This window comes from Chelonoidis abingdonii, chromosome 22, assembly GCF_003597395.2.
Source record: "Chelonoidis abingdonii isolate Lonesome George chromosome 22, CheloAbing_2.0, whole genome shotgun sequence".
Lineage (NCBI taxonomy): Eukaryota > Metazoa > Chordata > Testudines > Testudinidae > Chelonoidis > Chelonoidis abingdonii.
Window position 1 is genome coordinate 24937249 of NC_133790.1, and position 16414 is coordinate 24953662.

Consider the following 16414-nt stretch of genomic DNA (forward strand, 5'->3'; position numbering starts at 1 on the left):
TTAGGGGGGCAGTGGGGTGAGGAGTGCAGTGGGTGAGGGGTGCCTGGTACTCATGGGGGCAGTGGGTAGAGAGGTGAGGGGTATTTAGGGGGGCAGCGGGGTGAGGAGTGCAGTGGGTGAGGGGTGCCTGGTACTCATGGGGGGCAGAGGGCAGAGAGGTGAGGGGTATTCAGGGGTGCAGTGGGTGAGGGGTGCCCAGTACTCATGGGGGACAGTGGGTAGAGAGGTGAGGGGTATTCAGGGGTGCAGTGGGTGAGGGGTGCAGTGAGCGAGGGGTGCCCAGTACTCATGGGGTGCAGTGAGTAGAGAGGTGAGGGGTGTTTAGGGGGGCAGTGGGGTGAAGAGTGCAGTGGCTGAGGGGTGCCTGGTATTCATGGGGGGCAATGGGCGGGAGGTGAGGGATGTCCAGGGGGGCAGTGGGTGAGGGGTGCCTGGTACTTGGGGGGGGCAGTGGGTGGAGAGGTGAGGGGTATTCAGGGGTGCAGTGGGTGAGGGGTGAAGTGAGCAAGGGGTGCCCAGTACTCATGGGGGGCAGTGGGTAGAGAGGTGAGGAGTGTTTAGGGGGGCAGTGGGGTGAAGAGTGCAGTGGGTGAGGGGTGCCCAATACTCATGGGGGTCAGTGGGTAGAGAGGTGAGGGGTGTTTAGGGGGGCAGTGGGGTGAGGAGTGCAGTGGGTGAGGGGTGCCTGGTACTCCTGGGTTGGGATGCGAGGGATGCCTGGTACTTATGGGGTTCTTGGCAGGGGAAAGGCTGCCCAGTATTTCTGGGGTTCAGCAGGTGGGAGGCACCCAGTGGGGAAGCGGGGCCGAGTAGTCCCGGGGTGCAGCGGTTGCTGTACTCACTGATTATGGTCTCAGTGTAGCATCTGAGGAAGTCTCCTGCTCCCTGCGGGCCTGTCGCTGCAGAAGTTGGCCAGGCTCGGCTGCTGGGCTCTGGCCTCCACTCATCTTGCTCCCTGACTGTGAAGCAGTCACCACAGACTAGCAGTTCTGCTCCCCTGCACAGGTGTGCTGAGCCATCTAATGGAAACTCTGCGAGGGGGACCCCCCTGGCGTCTGGCCGCGGCCCCCCACTCCGGAAGGAGAGGTGGGAGTTCACGAGCCGGCAGATCTCCTTCCAGAACAGGGAGCTGGATCCAGGGAGTCAACACTCCCAAAAGTAGGGTGAACATTGGTAAAACATGTATAATGGCTTTTTTTATAACCCAAGAATTTTTTTGGAAAAAATCAGTGAAAATCAAAACCGAAGGGCCTTGTATCTGGGATGCTGACTGGCTGTGCCCTGTGTCATGCTGAGGGGGAAAATACATCCCCTTATAGACACAGCTTGGCTGAGGAGACAGCTTTGTTGAGCAGCTCCAGTGTGGCTTGGGGAGCAGGTTCAAGTGGAGAGCAGTGCCCGTGGACTGGAGAATGTTCCCATGTGACTGATACCTCCTAGGCTCCAGCCTGGCAGGTGAAAGGAGGAGGAAGCCTACCTGGCATGCTGGTATCATCCATTTCCTAAAGGATCGTAATATATGTGTATTCATTAGCCGGGACCTTGAGGAGATAAAGAGAGTGACTGGTAGATGAGGTGGGGAGCAGGATTAAAAATGAAGTGAAATTCCTGAGCTACGTGCTGGCGAGAGCTCAGGATTAATAGTCATGTCACCAGAGAGATTGGCAAATACATTTACTGGGGCAGCTAGTTTTAATGAAGCAGGATGTGACAAGTGGAATTAGAGTGAGGATGGACTACTGTCTGGGGAGCGATTACAAATGACCCTGGCTGAGTGCTTGCAGGGGAGGACGTATGTGATTTGTGTGTAGCCTTGGGATACAGGAGTGGAAATCTAGCCCATGCAGCTTGACTGAGGAGCGGGCAGAGATGTAAGAGTTAGGAGCTGGCCGGGGGTAATGCAGAAATGTGGAAGGCAGATGTGTGGGTGAGTTAGGAGGCACTTGGAGTTGATTCTGTGGGGTGTGCCTTTATAAAATACCGAGCAAGACAGATTCCCTTACCCAACGGTCCTACAGTCAACAGTAATCCAGGCAATGGTAATTCAGCTTGGGGTAGGAAGAACAGAAGTCATCGCCTTGGATGGAAATCAGTGTAAGGAGCAGGACACTTCTGCTTTCATTGTTAATTCTAGAGGTCAAATGATGCTTTAGACTGGACGGTGTGCATGAGGCAGATGGAGATGGGCCATAGGCGGGATTTGATTATGGTTTAGGAGGCTTCTTTGAAAATGTTTCCTTTAGCATCCTGCTAGAAAGGAAGGAGGAAAATCACTATTTACTGGTGAAAATGTCAGTCCAGCTTTACTATTTCTGCTTTTTATTTTCTGCTCTGAGATGAAATCTAGCTTTATGCCAGGCTGGATACTCCTCTCACAACCCTGGCGCTCCAGCTGGAGCGCCTGAAGTCCTTTCATCTGGCCAACCAGCCGACACTACAGCATCCTAGCTCCTAAAAGAAAGCACTGAGGCTGCCTCCAGTTCCCCTTCTGCAATTAGAAGGGGGTCTTGGAGCAGTAACATAAATCTTGCCTTTGTCCCAAGGTTCTGAGTCTCACCTATTCAAAGTTCTGCCTGATGCTTCCAGCACCGGCCAGCAAAGTGACAAAGGAGCTGAGTTCATGACACCCCCCGGCCATGTCACTTTACAAAACCCAGGTGACTCAGCGTGCTATTGCTGAGTTCCCAGGCCACACACCTGACTTCCTTGAGACAGTTACAGAGCAGGCAATCGGTACTTTGTGCAGGTCCCGCTGCTTGCTAATGCTGACCTGAGTTCACTTCATTAACTAACAGTTGTTTAATTGCTGTCAGTGAGGGCTTCCCTTGGGATTATTGCTCAGTGTAATGTGGCATCTGTTTTTCATAAACAGGACTCCAGGGAAGGAAAAGGTTGAGCTCTGGGTCCTAGGCTGTGCCCTTTCTGAGACGTGAGTGATGAATGTTAATGTTCTAAGTGCCAGGCAAGGTCAGTGGCCACTTCTGGTGCCAGCACAGATTACGAAGTGTCCTTTCAGGCCAACCAGTGACATAAAGGTTATTGCTGGAGAGGAGACACTGGAGACCCAGTGAATCTCAGTGGTCATGAATTAGGCCTTGCGTGAACTGATGTGGTTTAGTGGGTGAGACACCAGCCGGGCGTTTAAGAGACCCGTGTTCTGTTCCCAGCACTGCCTCGCTGGGTGACCTTGCGCAAGTTACTTTACTGTCATTACCTTTACTTATTATTTGTGTTGCACCAGTGTCATCTTCGGCAGCACCGGCCACAACGGGCACTAATGAAGCTGGTCTTTCACCCTGGTGGAAAGGAGATGATAATGTTCCCCCACCTATTTATACAGCGCTCTGAGAGCTGCTGACAAGCAGCACTGTCCAAGCACAAAGCATCATCATTATTATTGGTTGACTGATACATTGATTGCTTTTATTATTTCCCCAAGATGCTGAATGGGCAAAGCTCAAGCCATCGGGTCAGTGAAAAGCAGCTGAAGGGTTGTGCACCACAGTGTGAAGTTAAAAAATCTATTCAAGAATAAAGTTTGTGAAAACAAGGGGCAAAGTGGCCTCTAATTAAATTTGGCATTGCATTACCGGATGAGTGTGTGCATATCCATGGACCCTTACCCACATATATATGTCCGCAAAGCTATTGGTAATAAAAATATAGGGTGAGATTTTCAAAGCCAGCTCAGAGATTTAGCCATGCAACTCCCATTCAATGAATGGCCACTGTCTGTCTAGCTCCCCTACTCAGTGATGAACATGTTAACCCTCTACTGCTAACAACACCGGAATAGCTCTCCTCAAAAACTCCTCCTCCCAACTTGCAGATATAATGTGACTTTTTCCTTTGAGTTGCTAGTTCACTCGCCCATCTGGACCTTTCTGCTCTATTTAGATTTCCTGATGATTTTCCCTTTTGTAATATGGTGTCTTGTCGCTCTGTAGCAGATGCATGTAAAGGTCTTTTCTGCGGTTCGGTTGCATTTCTTATCTTGTTCTGTAAAAATGATTTGAGTCAATGAGGAAACCACTTGCTAGGGTTGCTTTTTTGTGTGTGTCTGACATATTTCGTGTATAGACTCATAGACTTAAAGGCCAAAAGGGACCATCATGATCATCTAGTCTGACCTCCTGCACATTGCAGGCCACAGAACCTCACCCAACCACTCCTGTAAAAGGTTTATATTATGTATATATCAGGCATTGCTGTAACAACGGCCTGAAATTCCAGTATGTCTTTTCTTTCACACAGGCTGTCATTTGCCGGGCACATTCTTCTCTGTTATAGCAGAGTAAATTTGGAGACCCTTTGCTGAAGTCAGCAGAGTGACTCCAGAATGACACCAGCATACCAGAGCAGAATTTAGCCTTTTGTCCATTTATCCCTAGCTGCTTTGTTCTGTTTTAGGACCTGATCCTACCTGGATTGACTCCAGCGGCACTGTTTCCAAATACAGTTTATTACTGATAAAGTTTTATCTTTTGCTGGTGTGGATTTCGGAGACAGTTGCTAATGTAAAGAACTCATAGCATTGTGAGACAGTAGGGCGGGCACTATGCACGGTTTCTTCACATGATGCTCCTGACTAATCTCAATCCCAGCTGAGCTACATCTCTCCATTTCTACCACCTGTGTGAGTCCTGGTCTTCCATAAACAGAGTCTGTCTGTGCTCCATTGTGTAGTTGTTTTGTGAGATGGCCAAACATGCACTAGGAACAAAAGTGAGGTCACTCATTTTGTTTCTACTTGTGATTTATTTAGAGGAGTTAGAACACAGGTCCTACCCTAGAATAATCACTTTATTGACCCAGTGGGGTAAACCCAGTTTGCCTCTGGACTGAATAGACGCAGTGAGGACGTGCAGCCTTAGCCAGTTGCTATCCCAGTTCATCACCTCATGGTCAGGGGCCCTCATAGGAGGTATGGTTGAAATGGCAGCTCAGTGACGCTCTCTCTATTGCCTTCCTGTATCTTCAGGAGGGAGAATAAGCTGCGGATCCAGAATGGCTGGCTGTGCCACCTGGCCCCGGAAATCATCCGCCAGCTCTCGCCTGACACGGAAGAGGACAAGCTGCCCTTCTCCAAGCCCTCAGACGTTTTTGCACTTGGGTAAGTCCTGTTGTGGGCCCAAGCTAATATTTGGCTTTGTGGGGAGGAGCTTGTGGTTCGGGATGAGCCCCTGGGCTAGCACAGTGTTGCTGCATTCTGGTGCTGCTGCAAAGCAGGCAGGAACGACGGGAGGGAAGTGAAATGGAACTGAAGGAATCCATTTTATTGCAGCAGGAGTTAAGTAACTCTCCTGGTCTCCCAGACAGATTTTAGGTTTGTGGAAAAGTCCAAACAGAGCGACAAAGAGTCCTGTGGTACCTTATAGACTAACAGACGTATTGGAGCATAAGCTTTCATGGGTGATTACTCACTTCGTCAGATGCATGTAGGAGGGGGGAGTAGGTGGTTTGTGTGGATTCCTTGCTGGGGCAGGAGGCACCTTCTTGCCTATAGAAAGGCTGTGGAATGCAACAAAGCCTGTAGTATTCTTTGAGCTCTAGAGCCGAGGTCTCGCCAGCCCAGTACATACGTGTTGGGGTTTGTGGAAAGGCAGGGAAGTGGCTGAACCAGGCCAGTCCAGGATGGCTGGTTCCATCCATTAACTGTATGGATGCGTTGGCCATCATCTCCACGTTGAAGAAGGCACAGAGGAGATAAAGGAAGTGACTGCTGCAGCCTATAGGTCATATAGCATCTACCAGCTGGCTGCCTCGCACCCTGGGGTCTTGGCCAGAATGAAGATTCTTTCTCTCTTCTTCCTGCCAATGCTTAAACTAGTTTGAAAAAAGTGGCGGCTGTCATAACCCAGGAGCAGCAAATTTAGTAAGAGAGTGGTTAAAGCACCCCCTTCAGCAACCCAGCTTGATTTTTTAAAATATTTAAATATTTGTTTGCCGGGTCTGTGACCCCTTGCGGCCTTTCCCCATTTTAAGTGCCATTCCCTGCATTGCATGGGGGATGAGATTGTCTCCATGCTAAGTGCTGCCATAGGGAGTGCTGGAGCAATCTCACTGACCAAACTAAACTAGGGATGGGCCTCAACTTAACCTTTTCTTCTAAATGATGGAGTGTTGCATCATCCAGTGCCAAATTCCGGAGCTGACCCTTGTCTCCAGTGGACTGAATCTAAACCATATTCCAGATGCCATCCCCCAGCTTGGGGCAAGATCCCATTTGACTTCAAGACTTCCACTCTGTTACTGGGCCCAACTTCAGAAACTAGATCCACCTTCAGCTCTCGGGTTTTTGGTTCAGACCCATCTCTCTCCTATAAATACTACATAACATGAACATAGGTGAAACATTTTAGAGAGCCCAGCTATTTGCATGTGACGCGGTGGGTAGGAAAACCTAGAAGAGTTCTATACTCTGAATTCTCTACAGACATTGGTCTCCATGCTAGATAATCTAGAACTTTTTAAACATTAGAATTTTGCTCTAAAACTACAGACAGTACGGGGAAGGGATGCTAAATGACAGGCAGTAGAGTAAACGGTGAATTTTTCTTCCATTTAGAGCATCTAGTGCACCAGTTAATCATACACACTATTTATCTAATAGAAAATATCCTTTGTGAAAGTGGTTCAACCATTTCTCTGATCAAAATCTTCCTTGAGGCAGACATAGGACTATAGGTTTTATCTGGTGGATTAATTTTCCTTTGTGCCATAGTGATGGACACCTTAAAGACTGCAGCATACAGTGATTGGTTTATGTGAAGCTGTTATCTGATGAGATATTTCCATTTAAAAATGCAGTAATTAAACCAGTACATTTCTGGTGTAACTTCAGCATTTAAAAAAAAAGAAGAAGCAATTAAGAGATCTTATCAAACTAAGCAAAAGCCATTTGCTTAAGGCTTAAAGTTATTAGCTGAGAGCTCTATGCCTTTTAAAGTAGCTGTCGATTTCTTTTAAAAGTTTTCAGTGTTTTTGTTCTTCCTGGTTTGTAATATCCTCTCAGCTGCTGGGAATTAATTATTCAGTCAGATGCTCAGCTGCTGTAAATTGATTTTAGTGGAGATTTGCCAGTTTACATCGGCTGAGGATCTGCTCACAGATTCTTGTCCGAACAGAATTGGGGACGGAAATCATGCCCTCTCGCTGGGACTACAAATGGCAGCAAAGGGAAATAGTCATAGGACTTGGTAAGGTTGCATTGCCTTTCTGCCCCCTTTTGGTCTCTTTCTCCAGCACTCTGCAGGATAGCACTAGGTCTTCTCCGTTTGGTAAACATCAGTGAGCAGATTGTCAGCCTGGGTCATTGATTTCAGTGGCACTATGACAACTGACCCCACTGTGACTTTGCCCTCAGATTTGGCTGGCATTCTGGCTCTTCTGGAGTTATGGGTGACCTGAGGAGTTCCGGCTCCTGGGGCACTGAGAATTACCAGGGTACAGGGAAAGCCTGTATGGCCCCTTTCTGCTAAGCCTTAGGGAGCAGGGTAGTATAGGCACTGCTCTGCTACTTCAATGCTTCTGGTGCATTCCTTGAAGCAGGGATGGTCTTGCTGGTTGGCTGACCTTATGGGGGCTGCTTTGTGGCCCAATGTGTCTGCAGTGGGATCTAGGCTCTAGTCTCTAGGAAAAGATTCTGGCGTAGAAAAAGTTTTATGGAGAAACACCGAATGTCCAGGTGATTAAGACCTTGCTTCACAGAGGTTCTACATTAAGGAAGAGGAAAAATAAGGAATGGAATCAATCAATTTAGCAATGTTAAGTGTCAAAAAGCTAAGAGATGCCTTCAGCTCCACTGCTGTAATTAATGTTATACGTCTGGTCTGATAGTTACGGAATAACCCTACACGGGTCTGGGCAAGGGAAAATCATGCTTAGAAAAACAGATTAATTAAAGCTGGTTGCAGCCATCAAAATAACGGAGGTGACTGCAGGATGTGGTCTAGAATTGAAAAGTAAACTCTGGAAAAAGAGTTTATAGAGTGGGCCCTCTGAAAATTCTCTATGGAAACCTCATCCTCTTTGCATTCAGGAGATGGACAGCTGCAATCTTTGGATCTAAAAACTGCTTTGCATTGAATCGCTGACCATCAGTAACGACTCTCAGCTTAGCTGGAAGGAGTACAGCTGCCTGTGACATGGTGATGTTAGACTCAGCCTTTCAAGACACTCATCCCCCTATCTAAATTGCATTGCCTGAGCCTAGGAAAGGGAACATATGAATATATTTATACCTACAAAGCTTTTGATTTTCCCTTCATCTCAGACAATACACGTTTATCAAGCAGATTAATGCAAGAAATAGTCCAGGTATGAGAACTCATTAGAAATACTCCATACCCCACAGTCATGTTTCAGGTTCACATTCTGTTGGGAGTATAAGCCACTTAGGCACACTAATTTCTTTGCGGGCGGGGGAGTTCACATGTTGGGTGCCCAATTTGATATGACTACGGCTCATTTTTTCAGCAGGATGGAACACCAGTAGCTCCTGTTGACTTTAGTAGGGGCTGCAGGTGCTCAACACCTCTGAAAACCAGGATCTAGCATGTCAGATTTGGCACCTGAAAACAAGCATCCAGAATTAATGAATGCTTCCCAAGACTGAGGCCTTAGCTACCATTGCACGTAACATACCACAGTGACAGGCAACTTATAAATACCATCGGCAGACAGCACCTCTTCCTCTATTTGTGCTCTATCCAGTCCAGTGGACCAAATTGTCTCAAAATTATTGGATACTGCCAGCTAGACCTGCCCCCCTGAGCCAGGCACAGTTCTGGAGCAAGAAATATTTTATAAAATGTCTACCCTTCCTTTTGCTTGTCACTCAAGGCAACTTTAGAATGGTTTGTATTTATATTATTCACAGCCCATGGATCTTTCAGCTGTAAACCATCAAGAGTTCCAAACTGATCTTGCCTCCCCCCTGCTCCAATGACAGTCATTGATGAGAATGGCACTTCTAGGCTACCACCACTGTCTTCAAAGAGGAAGCCACTTACTCCCCTAACGTAACTAGTCCAGTATGCGAGGAAAGAACTGAGACATAGTGGATGTACCTGGGGCCAAAGGCTCTGAGCTGCCCCGGTTTATGCTAGAAGGGAATTTTGACCTGGTGCCCAGGTTGGTGTCTGGCACGCTAAAAATTTGCAGCTAGACCTGCCTCATCCCCGAGTCCCCTTTTAGACGTTTGTGCCTTGAACATAGTGAATGTGAAGAGAGCTCCTGGCATTTGTTGTTGGTGCTGCTGGGCTTTGGTTCTCAATCAGTTTTATCATAACAACAACAAAAAAAAGAAGAAGAAATGAAGCGAAAGTTCAGTACATGCAGAAACATGAGAACCCTTCTTACAAAAGCACTCTGTGTGCAGCCTGCTACGCTGGTCCCGGTGAAATATTCCTTTCTAAAGCACATTATTTCAAAACAAAGCCATTCGGGGCCCAAAGGCCAGCAACACTAACACAGTACAGACAAGAATTCCTCAGGAAACCTTCCGATTAATCCCAAGAGTCCACTTAAAAGCATGAACATTTACTTTTTCATAAAGTCCCGTTCTCCAGACACCAGATAATAAGCCTGGTTGTCAAGGGGGCAGGGAGCAGACAGCTGGGTGAAGGCAAACTAGCTGTTGAATGCATCTCCTCTTGGAAGTGATGTTGGAGGCTGTCTCTGGTCCTAGAGCAGCAGTGAGAAGTGTAGGCGGCTGGCTATGGGGATAGAAGCTGATGTTTCATGCCCTCCCTTCCCACTAGTTCCATCTAGGGAGCAGGAGACAGCTGTGCTGGTGGGGCAAGAACAAGGAGCCCAGCCTAACTGTCTGCCTTCTGGATACTTCACAACTTTGTAACTCTGCCCCCAGCTCCAGTTATCAGATCCAGTTCTGTTGTGAGCAAGAGAAGAAATCTCAGTGGGGTCATGGGTGGGGGTGGGGAGGAGAGGAGTTGATGTCCAGGGAGACTTAGATCTTCCTTTCACGCTGGCTGATGCTTTTCAAGATGTCTCTCATTACCCTGTCAAGGTGCATTTCCCCTTTGACTTGATGGATTTCTGGTTTTCAATTAATACCTGAAAGATGAAGTGTGCAAGGCTGTATTCCCTTCCTCCCCCTTCAACCTATTTTGCATGGCGCCGCGATTGCTGCTGTCATGGACAATCTTTTTTTTTTTCTTCTCCCCCTCAAGTCGTGTCTTGGTGGTGAATATTATAAATGTGAAGCAGAACAATGCCCATGGACAGGGCTGTCTGCCTCGGAGCGCTTTTGAAGCAGAAGATTGATGTTTCTTGCAAAACTGAGGGAAGTGGCTCAAAACTCCTCTCCCTCCACAGTTGTGGGGGTGGGGAGTCAGGGAAGAACGTTGCCCTCTACCATGGATGGAGGCCATGGGGATGGGACTGCACCCAAGTGGCTTCAAACACCTTTGTCCTCAGCTTAGCTGTGCCAGACGTCAGGAATTGAGCCCTAAGCTTGCATTTAATAAAATGGGTTTGCAATCCCCATAGTTGTGCAGAAAACCTTATAAAACATGAGTCCAATATCAGCCAATGAGGTGTGGTCCTCCTGACCCAGCGGACCCCGTGTCAGTGGATTGTTGACTCTGAAACCATAGAGACCCGTTTTAATGCTAACACTGTAAACTGATGATCACCAGAACAGATGCTACCAACACGGGTCTCTTCCACAATCTCAGACCATCTCCCAGGTGCCAAAAGACCCAGCTGGCCCCGCTCAGCTGCCAAGATCTTCAGCTTCCCCCCGACAACACAGTTCAGTTCCATTAAGACACACGTCTGTGGCACATTGAAACCCCCTCATCCTGGGGCAATGCACAGCACATGAAACTACATACAAAATTAACTGTGCAGCCTGTGCTATCCATGGCCACATCAGCTGTTGACTTGAAATGAAGCTGCTGCAGAATGTCCAGTGGGCTGCACCAGAGTGACATGGAAGTCAGGTGCAGCTCACTGCAGAGTACGTGGGGCCTTGGCTCATTGTCTGGAGTGGCCAAGTAGCGAATGGATGGAGAGTCTGACCCACCCTCTCCACCTCAGGAGGTGGCTGGTCCTGCCAAGTCAGGAATGAAGATCCCAGATGGGGTGGTGTGGGGGAGCTTGCATCACTGTCCAGACAGTCCCTGCGTACTGACAGTCTACACACCACATATCTGCCTCTGGGGGTCTTGAGCTAGCACTGAATTCCTGTTGGGGAAAAAATGGAAAAGCAAAACCTCCTGTTTCTACAGAGCTTGCTTCCAGATCCAGCTGGAACAGGTGGTGTGAATGTAAAAAAGCAGCTGCAAGGCATATTTACCCCCTGCATTAGCTATTAAGCTGCTCCCTATGCAGCAGGTTCAACCACTATTGCAACACTGCAGGAGCCTCCCACTTGAAGTACCACGCTCACTAGTCAGTCTGTTTGTGCCTCCCGTCAAAGAGGCCTATTCTCTTCTTGGTGGGCCAGATTCTTAGCTGGTGTAAATGGATGTAGCCCCATCAAAATCAATGCAGCTGCACCAGTTTTACACCAGTTGAAGATCTGGCCCAATATGTGCTAGAAAGGGGGTGTGGGGCTAGGGGAATGGCAGAGGTTCCTTTTATTGTTAATGAGAGTTACATTCACATGTAAATGTGAGGGGGAGGGATAGCTCAGTGGTTTGCTCATTGGCCTGTTAAACCCAGGGTTGTGAGTTCAATCCTTGAGGGGGCCATTTGGGGAACTGGGGTAAAAATCAGGGGATTGGTCTGGCTTTGAGCAGGGGGTTGGATTAGATGACCTCCTGAGGTCCCTTCCAACCCTGATATTCTATGATTCCTGCAGGTCAAGGTGCGACTGTGATGAGAATCCCTAGCAAAGGGGAGGCAGTGTATTGGAACCTGGGGCTGGCAGTCAGGAGAGCTGGGTTTTCATTCAGAGTTTGCCTTTGACTTGTCATGTGACTTTTGTCAAGTCACTAGCTTGTGTGCCTCAGTTTCCCCCATCTCTGAAATGGCATTAATACCTACCTTTGTGGAATGCTTTGAGATCCCTGGGTCCAAGGTGCTATCTACATAGGAGGGGGTAGCCATGGTGCGAGAACATTCCTTCTCTGAGAGGTCTACCTCAGATGCTGAAGAAGGACTGCCCCTGGCAGGGCATATTCTATCAGTGCTGATGGGCAGGGAGAGCATGCGGCCTGGCTCCAATGTTCAGAGTTACCCCCTGCTGCATCTTTGGTGTCTAGGTCATTCTAACGCCCAGTGCGACTGTCTCCTAACAGCACCATCTGGTATGAGCTGCATGCGCGGGAGTGGCCTTTTAAGACACAACCGGCAGAGGCAATAATATGGCAAATGGGAAGAGGGATGAAGCCCAACCTCGGCCAGATCGGCATGGGCAAAGAGATATCGGTACGTCAGGTGGCACTGTGGGCAGGTGTGTGTAGGGGGGCAGGTGCTCCCATTGTGACGCAGCCAGGAACCGCTCTAGCATCTCCAAAAATCATCTTTCAGGGGGTGGCCCCTGGGCCAAAGAAAATGTGATGGTGTTGTGTGGCAGGATCTAACTTCTCTTCCTGCTGTCTCAGCCAGGGTGGTGGAGGCTCACGCAGTCCCTGGAGGGAAGGAGCGCTTCAGGTCACTCCACACCAGCCACCTTTAGACCCACGTGACCTGTTTCTGGTGGGCCCCCTCCAGCTCTTATTGCCTGGAATGAGGAAGGTGTTATGTGTAGGAGGAATAAAGGGGAGAGCTGTAGGGCTCCAGCAACAAAGACAGGGAACATAGCTGCTCCGTCCTTCCTGCATTTACCCAGCCAGGGTCTGGGAGGTGGCATATGCACCTTTGAATGAACTCCACCTGTTTTTGCAAGAATGTGGGGCCCAAGCTACAGAATTCACATCAAGATCTTCCTCAAAGTTTGGGACCTTGTGGGCGGTGGGGAGTTTGTTTCAGCCCATGATAGAGGTGGGGAGCAGATGCAAAGTTTCTCAAAGCACGCAGGTGCTGGGATCCAGGGCTTTGTCTCGGCCGGTCACTATCAGGGTATGTGCAGTTCCAGTAAAGTGTGTGGAGAGGGCTGGCTCTGTTGTTTCATTCTCTGTCTTGTGCATGTTGCAGGACATCCTTCTCTTCTGCTGGGCATATGAACAGGAGGAGAGACCCACCTTCACCAAGCTCATGGAAATGCTGGAGAAACTGCCAAAGCGGAACCGTCGCCTTTCGCACCCTGGGCACTTTTGGAAGTCGGCAGAGTAAGGCTCCTGCCCTGTATTTCCACTGATTCTCCCCTCCCTGTGCCAGGTGCTCTTCCGTGGGTCAGCCCCTTACACAGGTCTGCCAGTAATGCTGCCCATTGGCATTAGGGTGGGTGGAGGATGGGAGTGGATCAGGATTAACAGGGACATCCTTCACCCCCACCCCCTCTGGGGATTTCCAATGGCAGCAGTCCTCTGCTGCCTAACCCAGCAGTCCCTGGTCTGTGGTCCATGGACCACTGGTGATACAGGGAATGTGTGTCAATGATGCTTCGGGAGCTGGCTGGTCACATGGTGACCATCTGTAAAATGGGGATAAGGATCCTTACCTCCCTCTGTAAAGTGCTTTGAGATGTGCTGATGAAAAGCGCTATACAAAACTAGGCATTGTTGTTATTATGGTGCTGGCTTTTCTTGATACCAGCTTCTGCTATGGGTGAGAATCCTGGAGCCCAGGTAAGTTGTTGGAAACAAGCAGGAGAGCCAGTTAAGCTGCCTCCAGCGGGATTGTATCTTGATAGAGAGGAAGAGGGAATGGGCTGCACTTGGGGTCTAGGGTGACTGGAGCTCCCAGGTGCTAGTGGGAAAGGACTGTTCAGAGGCCACTGGTGAATGGGGTGTGGGGAAGACGGGAGGGGCCATCTGTGTGCTGGTGAATAAGGGGAAGGGAGGTCTGTGGGGTGGTGAGTGGAGCAGGGAGAGAGAGGTGGCCCATATGGTGGTGAATGGATGTGGAGGAGGTGACTGCGTCCCAGTGTGGCCCATGCTCGGAAGAAGTTGGAGAACCTTTGGCCTAGACTTAAAGTTCTGTGTTTAGCTGTTACATTCCAGGCACAGTTACTAATCAGAGACAGACAAGTTTTCCAAAGCATCAGCATGCCTTTGTTAGTTAATCAGACAGAGAGAGGTTACATGCGTTCCCTGCATCCACCTCCCCCACATATCACCAAATACTGCATTCGCAGTATCCAGCAGGAGCTGTCACTGAGTCAGCAATGGACCTCAAACTGGAGTTCCTAAAATGTGTCTTATAGCAAAATAATGCCCATCCGTGTGTTGCTGAGACATGATGCACAGTACATATGCTTCCAGTACAGTCATAAATATACTTGCCGTCGTGGAGAAGACTTGCTTGGTCTTTCCAAAGGCCGTTAACGTCTGGCCCTTGGTTGCCGCACACTGCGCCATGGCTTCAGAGAGAAACTGCTGTGGTTTCAATACGTTATTGTCAAGGATGTTTTCATTTCTGAGGTTGAGAAGTCAAGAGAGGTGGTGATTTGTGGGTAGCCCGTTGTCTCCAGGGGGCCATTCTCATGTGGGAGTACAGCATGGGTCAGCCTTTCAGTATCGAACAGTGGGAGAGTTTGCAGAGCCAGGAGAAAGCTCTCGTTCTGATACAAGCATCTGTCAGCTGAATCCTGTCCTCACATCATTTTGGCTTAATGCTTAGTCAGATCTCCCACTGGCTTCAATGAACATTTTGCCTGAGTAGATCTCAGGTAAAGGACTCCAGATTTGGCCCTATAATAGCTCCAGGGAGAATGCAGAAAGTCAGACCCCCAACTAAATTGTTCCATTTTCTCCTCCTAAATTTCCTCAGTGGGAAGGTCCTTCTCTCACTGTCTATTTCTCCTTTACAATACCTAGTGCATACACAGGGAAATACTTTACTTCACAACATGGGGAGCAGCATGCACAGTTCCATAAACTTGCCAAGTTGGAGGGGAGAGATTTCGCCTTACCTTAGAGTATATTTTCTGTCATGGAAGCTGTAGAACAGAATGGCAGGACAGGACACTACAGGTATAATGGGTTGGGGAGCGTTGTGCTAATCCACCTGCAAAAAGTAACCAAAGAATTCTTGCATTTGGACTCATCTAACTTGTGCAAACATCTTTCTGGAAGACAATGAAGAACCCTGAGATGCTGATTTCTCATCCTGCATCGGGCAACCTAATCTCCCAGCCTAGCATTCTAGCTCTACTCTGTAGCCCCAGATGAGCTGCGGAGGCCCTCAGTTATTCCCTGTGCGCCTCTCTCAGAGCTCTTTACATTGCAGAATGTCTCATGCTCTCATTGGAGAACAAGGGCTTGGGAAACTCTTCACCATAGAATCTCCCTGTTTAAAGTTCTCAGCTACAGAATTTCCTGTTGCCCCGTCTTTATTAATGTTTGGTTAGGCAGGGCACACCAGCAATCCCAGAGATCATAAAATATCAGCCTTGAGAAGGCTACAGTCGATGGTCCAAAGCCTGCCATGAATATAGGTGGTTTGACAGGAGTGATGTTAACTGACAGTGCTTGATGGGAATAGGCAGTAGCTCCAGAGAGCTTCCAAGGAAGGCCAGGGGTTGATGAACCTGAAGTTGGTAGGTTACGTGCTTGCTTTGTTGCTTTTGGTCATGTAAACAGCTGCCCTTTAGGGTATTGCACTCATTTTGCCCTTGCTATGACGGCTGGCAAACTTCTTCTGGCTGGCACTTACCCTAATTCCTGCAAGTCTGCCCTCTGTTTTTGGTAGCTGCGTGGAGATGGGGAGGGGGAGAGGATTTCGAAGCCGCAGTTGTTTTCTGTCAGGTATCTCTCTGGCTCCCTCATTAAGGAGAGGTTGGCTGCTGCTTGTCTCCTTGGTGTTGCTGCTTCCTCCAGAGCAGTGTGACAGGGTAATGAGAGCTGCATTGTGCACTGTAGTAATAATTTGCTTACTGCTCACCCACACTCTCTCCCAGCAACTGGTTACTCATCTCTCTGGGAGGTGGAATTCAGGCAGGCCCGAATATGCCTGAGACAGCACTGCTGTCCCGTCCCCCCGACCCCCGTCGCTGAGCCAGCTGTACGCATGCTGCTGAGGTGAACGTGACAAGCTGTTCCCATCCCCCGCCCTGCTTGGTTCATGGACGTGTTTGCATGGGGGGCTTGGGAGAAGGTGGTTGCTGGCCTACACCCTGTCTTCCAGCAGCCTGGATCCAGCACCTATAAGATGGTTGTTTATTAATAAACACCCCCCTGACTGACTGTCCTTGGCCTATGGGCTAAGACAACATACGCTGTCAGTTTGATACATGGTATTATACGTCCTCTGGGGATTTCGTGCCCCCCTTGGCAACAGACTAGATGATATGACAGTTCTCCCCTGACTCTTTCGACTGTGATGTGCCTGCTGTATAATC

At 48.8% G+C, this 16414-nt stretch overlaps 1 protein-coding gene across 2 annotated transcripts in view; it reads left to right on the forward strand.

Annotated features, from left to right (window-relative positions):
• The window catches only part of KSR2 (kinase suppressor of ras 2), a 281411-nt gene that overhangs the window by 263167 nt on the left and 1830 nt on the right, over positions 1-16414 (forward strand). The window contains exons 18-20 of one of the 2 annotated variants that reach the window (XM_032800013.2): positions 4982-5113; positions 12270-12399; positions 13108-13241. In XM_032800013.2, the coding sequence (XP_032655904.1) occupies positions 4982-5113; positions 12270-12399; positions 13108-13241 (396 nt within the window). Of the gene's footprint in view, positions 1-4981; positions 5114-12269; positions 12400-13107; positions 13246-16414 lie in introns of those variants that run through there. The other variant, XM_032800014.1, reaches the window with a different exon arrangement.